Below are 8,374 nucleotides of genomic sequence, written 5' to 3'. Positions count from 1 at the left end.
TTGTGTGTTTTAGAAAAAGAAGAATATGTGTGTGGGGGGGGGGGGGAACAACCATGGTTCAGTATTTAACTTTTAAACAAGGAATTAAGTAGTAAAAATTATAACTTGAAATGTCTGATGTTCATACTGAACTACTGAGAAACACATTGCTTTCTTGGATAGAGAGGGCACCCCCTTCTCCAGCTTCAGAAGAAATGTCAGACAAATGAATTTAGGCCATGGGTTGGCCCAAATAACCTTTCTTAACTCCTAAGTCTCACAGCAGCTAGTCTATAGACCTCTGGTCTACAGTAATAGTTGATTTATGTCTGCTGAAATGGCATAGCATGGGCTTTGAAAGTCTAGGACTTTTTAATTTAGGACTTTGAAAAAGTCACTAATCCCCTCTAAGTCTCAAATTTCCACACCTGCAAAGTTCTCATACCTGTGGGGAAGATACCAACCTCGCCCACATAGGAGTTTTAACTACTAAGTGAGTCAGAAAACATGGAACTGCCCACACAGTGCTGGACACAGAGTTAGCAAACTTATTACCCCCACTCCAATTCATATCATACTGCTGCAAATACTTATAAGTCAGTGTTTGATCAGGCGTGTTCCTCCAAAACAATATACTTTATAATAATCTGCTGTGGCTACTTCCAGGAACAAACTATGGCTTTCTGAGATAGCCAATAGACCTGCACATTACTCATCAGAATCTAACAGCTTGCCTCAATGTGTAAATCAAATTTCTGGAGCAAAAATTAATTTATCAATACATTATTTTCCATCTGAAATGTTTAAATGGCTAAATCACAATAATTCAAAACAGCTTAAGGAAATCCAACTTGCAAGAAGGAAAAATCTACACTAAACTAAACTTAATACACTTAGGTATATTAAGGAATCTAAGATCACAATACATTATATATAATACTAAAGTAATCAACTGTTTGCCTTAGCAGAGATACTGAACTTTCCTCTTCCTGTTTCTCACAGAATTGAAGGTCTTAAATATATCCAAATGCAGGGCTGGCAGATGGTGTGGTGGTTTAGAGCGTTGGACTCACACATAGCTAACCAGGGTTCAAGTCCCGGACCTACCAGCTTGCTTTCTCACTTTCCCTCTCTCCCTCTCTGGTGAAATGGAAAAAAGAAAAGAAAAAAAAAATATATATATATATATATGTAGTGTATGTATGTGTATCCACGTGCTACCATACATAATTCTTGTTTTCCCTAGAAAGACTAACCAGTATGAGACTCATGAACTACATTATGACCATTTTTTATCACCTTTACAATACCCACTACAACACTAGTTATGGTAGTCTGCAGTAAGCGTTTACTGAACATAAATGACTTATTTATCTTTAAGACAATGCTCTTCCATTTTCATTTACATAGCGGTATAAAAACAAATTTCATCTTAGTAGTACAAGAAAAAACACAGTAGATTAAAAATTAGCTACTGTATTATGTCATTACTCCAGATTAGAATACTACATGTCACTGTCTTTACCCTTCCCAAGTATAAAAGATTAGTTACATTTCCTACTAACATTAGTACATAAAACTGTGATTATTACCGTCAGTAAGAAAATTTAGCAGCTGGGCCAGCCCCTTGGCTGAGTGTTCTTAAGGGAATCAGACACCACATGGCCAACAGTGGTCCAAATCCCAGTTTGGGGCTTGGAAAACACACCAGGTACATGTGTATGCATGCTCAAAATTCCAACAGGATGGAAAAATGTAGAAGGGATTGTGAAGTGACCAAGCCCCCACTGAGGGGGTCCTTTCTCCCTCTCTTCTCTTGGTTTCTCTCTGTCAAGTGTGTAAGACCCCTGGCCAAATAAATAAATAAAATAAAATTTAAAAAGCAGCTATTTTAAAGCACTTTCCATCCTAAATAAAGACATCTTTTAAAAATTACCTACATATGGAAAGAAAAATGTATGAAAGAATAAATTAATAAATACATCACCCTTAACTTTATAAACGATTTGGTCAGCTTTCAGTGAATTTACTTTGAAAGCTTTTGAAAAGACAAGATTTATTCAAAATCATATTTACCTGAGATAACCAGTAAAATAAGAAAGTTATAATTAACACTGAGAATAAATTAACAGAAGGCCAAGGAAGAAATAACTTAATTATAAACCACATTATATGATGCTTTCCAGATCAAACCTACTTTTATTCTCTAAAATTAATAGCATATAAATATTAATATAAAAATGCTAAAAAGCTATGCCTAACTATTAATAAATACAGTTGTTTCTCATGTTTAGGGGTCCTCTTTGTTCTCTAAATATTTGAAAAATGTCCACGAATACAGTCTAAAATATTTTTCAAGAAAAAAGAGCAAAACAATTACAATTAAAAAATGTCATTTTTCAGAAGGCATTCCATGAACCTCTAAAGTGAAGTTTTCCCCAGATATGTGTTTAACACTCACTCATTAAATTCAAACGTAGTCAGTTAAGTGGATGCTCTCTCGTTTGTAGATCAGAAGTAAATGTTTATGTAATTATTAATGAGCCATTCCACTAAAGCAAAATATCTACCGAACTCAAGAGAAAAGCAGCCACTATCTACTTATTGTTACACATGCACAGACATGGAAATAGTTCACGGATTTTTTTTTCCTGCCAGAATAACTTATTAAAATTCAACATTACATACATTGATGTTTCCAAAAAATAAAACTGAAAACACTTCACATCTAAGATCCTGACAAGTTGAAAGGTTAGAGAAAGTTGACTGTGGAATGGTAAGACACTATTGAGTCCCCCCCCCAACGATGAGTGTGCACATGAATAAAATAAATAAAATAAGCTTAAAAAGACAAAAACAAAAATAAATTAAATTGTGCTGGGAGACACACAGTTTTACTTGACTTGGCAGGTTGAGACCAGATGTGAGGTATGAGTTCAATTTCTGACCCACTCTAAAGCCCAAATGCAGTAGTAGATGCAGTAATCTCAGCCTCTGGAGGCGCTACTGGAGGAGGACTGAAACAGTGAAACCTTGTCTTTTAAAAAAATAAAAAAGAAAAAAAGCATCACCTTCCTTTTGGCCAGGACCGCTATCTTCCAGTAATTTACCAAAATGACTAACACAAAGGGAAGGAGGAGAGGAACCGGTACATGTTCTCTAGGCCTTTTAGAAAACAAGGAGTGGTTCCTTTGCAACACATATGCAAATCTACAAGAAAGGTAATGCTGTAGACATCAAGAGAATGGGTACTGTTCAAAAAGGAATGCCCCACAAATGTGACTGTAGCAAAACTGGAAGAGTCTACAATGTTTCCGAGCATGCTGTATGTATTGTTGCAAACAAACAAGTTAAGGGCAAGATCCTTGCCAAGAGAACTAATGTGTCTATTGAGCATATTAAGCATTCTAAGAGCAGAGATAGCTTTCTAAAATGTGTGAAGGAAAATGACCAGAAAAAGGAATCCAAAGGGAAAGGTACCTGGGTTCAACTGAAACACCAGCCTGCTCCACCCAGAGAAGCACACTTTGTGAGAACCAATGGAAAGGAACCTGAACTTCTGGAACCTATCCTCTATGAATTCATGGTATGATGGGTGTTAAAAATAAACTATAGTCTTAAAAAAAAAAAGTATCTCAAACTGAATTTGCCCTTGCAGTATGCAACCAGTCCTAACTATACAGCAAAATAGGTGTAACACAACCATCAGTATGAATCTCAAATACAGTGGGTTTGGGGCAGCCCCACAATTCAGGAGTTAAGCCCTGGTTATAGAAAGCTTGATTCCACATAGTCAACTGAGATTTGAATCCCAGCCCTGGAAGCTTGAAAAAAAACCACACCAAATATCTGTGTATGCATACCACAAGTCGTAATGATATTGAGGAAAAAGGATGGTGTCTTAACTATGCCCCATTGAGGGGTTCTCATTCTCTCTCATGAGTGCACATACCTCTGGCAATTAAAAGTAAAATTTTAGCACACTTAAAGTAGGACGCCTAAACCCTAACCAAACCTTCCCACACTGGGACTGCTGAAATGAATTCTCCATATAGTAAACAGTAAAGATCATTAGTAGCAATTTTTCACCTTTGAAGATGAGTTTTGGGGTTAATTTTTTAAAAATATTACTACTTAATATACTATTCTAAACTACAAGTCTTAAGAAAATAAATCAAAACAAGTAATGTTAAGTTAGATAAATTAAATTCCTAAATTCAATAAATAAGTAAACACATTTTCTATTTTACAATTAATTTTTTTAAAATAGTATGTTTTACAACTGTGTTAGCTGGTTAAAATCAGGTATCAAGGGCCATTAGGTGGCATGGTGGTTAAAACAATAGACTCTCACATGCCCGGCCACGGATCACGTCCTGGACTTGAAGCTTTGCCTTCTCACTTTCCCTCTCTCTGTTTCTCTCTAGTGAGCGGACATGCCCAATAGCAATTAAAAATAATAAATTAAATCAAATTAATAATTCTTTTTAAAAAATCAAGTGTCAATTGGCAAGGCCATTAGGAAGTAACCACTTGAGCTATTTAACATCTCTAGATGAAACATCAGGCAGTCCATACAGGCCACTTCACTTTAGCAACACGAAAAAGGAAAAATAAATGAAGGAGAGGAAGGAGTAACAACTACGTTAATTGGCGAGATATTTCTGTTATGCAATCATTGAAAGTGCCAAAGAATGCTAAGACTCAGTACAATTTTCTTTACTGCTTTAGCTCTACTAAGAAGATTAGATGGCTAACAAGGATAAACTAGAAAGACCTTCTATTTGGAAACACAATCTACTGGATTAAAAAAGAAATGCTATGTGGAGCAGCACTTAAAGATTTAGACTTATGAATTTAACTTTAAAATTTCCAATTTAAGAAAATAATAAGCTTTACACTTTCCTCTGTGTTCTAGTTTAATTGGGGAAGACACTCCATATGTACGGTATATTGATGGCATACTTTTAAAACGGTCCCTTAGAAACAACATGGTGTAGGGCCAGTCAATGGTATGGCAGTTAAGAGAGCTGGACCCCACATGGCCAATGGTATGGTTTGGGTCCTGGATTCAGTGGCTTGAAAAACACGCCTGGCAAGTGTGCATGCGTGCCCAAAATCCTAAGGGGAAAATGAAGGAAAAGGAACTGTGGTGTGGTCATCTCCCCAGGTGGTGCTTTCTCACTTTCTCTCTCTCTCTCTGTTTCTTGTGAACACACAAAATTAAAACAACACTGCGTAAATTAAAAAAAAAAAAAAAAGAGCCAACCCAGCTTTTTCAGAGCTGGGCTTTACTACCTTATAGCTCTGTGACTTGAAGTTATTTAATTACTCTGAGCTCCATCCCTCCATCTATAACAAAGGATAGAAATTAGCTGCTTTCATTCTGGGTATGAGGATTGTGATACATCTTAGATGTACTCTCAATCATTCTCTACCTGAAACCCTGAATAGGTCCTACAGCGTCACCAGCTTAAGACACTTCTGGTAAAACAGTTACACAGACAAGAGAAGTCAATACTTCCTGAGGCAGCACTTTTCATCCTCATACTTATATTATTTTCTTTTACTAAACTAAAATCAGCTTCCTACTTACTTCAACCTCATCAAGCCCATTGTACTGTTAGTTTAAATCTTATAAGGTATAACTTATTCAACATTCACTAGACCTTAAGCTCCATAAGGGTTGAGGTTATCTGTTTCTGTTCCATAACGAAGGCCCAGCACTTAGAACAATGATAACCATATAGCAGGTGTACAATAAATGTTTGCATATTGAGTGATGTGTTCTGTGCAGTATTTACTAGTCAGCAAATACTGACCATTAAGATACTCTTTAATATCAAGAGCACAAGACGTATACATTTCTGGAGATGTTCACTTAATGCTTAAGGTTTAGAATTTGAAATATCATAACCAAACTCACACTGTGCTTTAAAAAAAAATTCCCTTTGGATAAAGAAAATGAAAAGCACTTTGCCATACTTTCAATGGTGATGCTGTTTGATGATACAGATGATAAAGTTTTTTCAAAGCAATAAACTTCTCAATAGCTCCATAGCACTTATTCATAATTTCTTTTAGATTTAAGTGAATTTTAGGTTTAAATTTTTAAAAAACAATGTCAAAATAATATACTTCATTGCCACTGACTAGTATATAAAAAAAACCCAATCAATACAGTCACATTTTATTACCAGAAACTTACCTACAAAGTATCAAATTTTAAGTTGTGACAGAATATAAAAATCTGTAACCTTTTCCCCATGATCTTCTTAGCAACTGACTGATACAAATAAACATCTCACTGCTTAAACGTTAGCACTCATTTATAATTTAGTCACATATATTCCAGTGCTTAAAAGTAAGTTTCATCAGACATGCTCCTCTTCACAGAACCAGAAATCAAACACAATGAACAACCAGTTCACCATCCTCTACAAATCTACAGAACTATTTCCATTATAAAGTACATTTCTCCTACCACCCAACAGTTTTAAGCTGTTCTATTGGCCTAAACAAAGTATAATTAGGTGTGTGTGCCACATACACAAACCAATAATTCATCCTAAACTCAAGAATTTCTGGATTATCTGGCTCACTGCTGCTTGAGACTGTGGTAGAGTACTGGTGATCTAGAAATATGCAACTTCCACTAAAGGACATTAGTTAAGGCAAACACAAGATTCACATAATTTTATAATAAAAAGCAAAATCCAAAAGGCTCATTCACTGAACAAAAAAGTAAAAGGTAGGGGAAAAAAATTAAGCTGTTTTAAAAGAAAGAGCCATGAATGGCACTCTTTTCACTCCAACAAGTCTTTCCAGATGAAGCCTTTAGCCCTACAAAACTTTCTCCCTTCCACTTTTTCTATGCTGTTAAAAGAAAATGCATATATTCATCAAAATTGTACATTACATAAAATTAAGCCACCAGATGCAGAAGGACTCCAAAAATTAAAATCACTACCTATCATTACAATGCTATTAGCAGGATGACTTCAGGTAACAGGATGACTTCAGTGTGAGGGACTTACAGTCCTGGTAAACCCTTGCGGGCCACTGTCTGGGTCTGTACTACAGAACTTACCCAAAATGGACAGATGACATGAATACAATGTACAGTGAACACTGGGAACAGGCTCTTAACTCCCATCTAATCCGGTGTGGAAAAGTATTCCTTTGCAATAGCTATTACCTCTGCCCTGAAATTTGCCAAAGCATCAAAGCAAAAGTGGTTTGCGATGGCAAAACAGAACAGACCTGGGCTATGGGCAAACCCTTCGTGCCTGCACCGTGTCCAGGAACAATTTCTCAATGTGGTCAAGGCGATGCTGCAAAGACCGTGACACAGCTGCCCTTAATGCAGCAACCACAGAAAGGAAGAGTTTCTCAACCGTCCCAAAGGCTGCTCCAGCGGATGGGGGCGGGCTTCTCTTCCATTATCAACATGCAATGCGCCTACAGGCAGACGATTCTACACACTGACAGCACCTTGAGAGCCCACGAACCGCGCTGCCGTTCAGAAGCAAAGGAAGTGTCCACTATTTGCCCTTATCTGGGGCCCTGCCTAGTGCAGGCAGACCCCAGGAGAAGTAGAGACCGGGGATATAAAACAGCGTTTGCCCTTCCCACTCAACGCAGACAGCGGAATCCCGCCCAGGCGCGAATTCCCAGCAGCTAGGCCCCGGGACCTGGGACCTCCGAACTCCATCTTCGCCTCCGGCCCCAGCCTCCCTCTCACCTGATCTTGTAACTCGGCAGGGTGTGCTTACGCTTGATGACTTTCTTGAGCTGGCTGACAATGATGGAGGTGAGCTGCGGCATGGGCCGCCCTTCAAACTGGGAGCGCACCTCGAAGTCGATCAGCGGGTCCTCCACGAAGGAGAAGAACCAGTGGGTGAAGGGCACGCGGGTGAAGACGAAGCGCAGCCTCCCCGCCACTCGGGACAGCTTGACGAACAGGTAGGCGGACTTGCCGAAAACCAAGTCCACGTCGATGGCCAGGTGGAAGCCCCCGTTGTACTCCACCTCTGCCTCGAATGCCAGCTCCTCCGGGCAGGTGGGGGGCAGCGCCTCCCCCTCGGGGCCGTCGGGCTCTCCGGTGGCCGAGGGCACCACAGGCCGGACGAGCCTGATGGTCTTGATGAAGGGCACGGTGTCGCCCAAGTACACATCTCGCAGGCTCAGCCCCTCTAGCAGGCGCCCGGCCGTCTTGGTCTGCAGCAGCTCCTCGAACTCCACCTTGATCTTCTTGGTGACCCAGCAGCGTGTCAGCGCGGTGTCCCGCAGCTCCCGGAACAGGAATAGGATGGCGGCGTTGAGGAAGTAGCAGGTCTCCTGCGTCGGCGGGGCGGGGGTCTCGGGGGCCGAGGTCGGGGTCGCACCGCCCTCC

At 39.4% G+C, this 8,374-nt stretch overlaps 1 protein-coding gene and 1 pseudogene across 1 annotated transcript in view; one reads left to right on the top strand and one right to left on the bottom strand.

Annotated features, from left to right (window-relative positions):
• PDZD8 (PDZ domain containing 8) overlaps positions 1-8,374 on the bottom strand; it is a gene marked incomplete at its 5' end in the record, with an annotated part of 95,339 nt that extends 86,965 nt beyond the window's left edge. The window contains 1 exon segment of the mRNA XM_014583338.2: positions 7,724-8,374. Coding sequence (XP_014438824.1) covers positions 7,724-8,374 — 651 coding nt within the window.
• Positions 3,094-3,754, top strand: LOC106733623 (60S ribosomal protein L21 pseudogene; annotated as a pseudogene).

Source organism: Tupaia chinensis, unplaced genomic scaffold (assembly GCF_000334495.1).
Source record: "Tupaia chinensis unplaced genomic scaffold, TupChi_1.0 Scaffold000069_1, whole genome shotgun sequence".
Classification (NCBI taxonomy): domain Eukaryota; kingdom Metazoa; phylum Chordata; class Mammalia; order Scandentia; family Tupaiidae; genus Tupaia; species Tupaia belangeri.
This window is presented reverse-complemented; position numbering and strand designations above follow the sequence as displayed.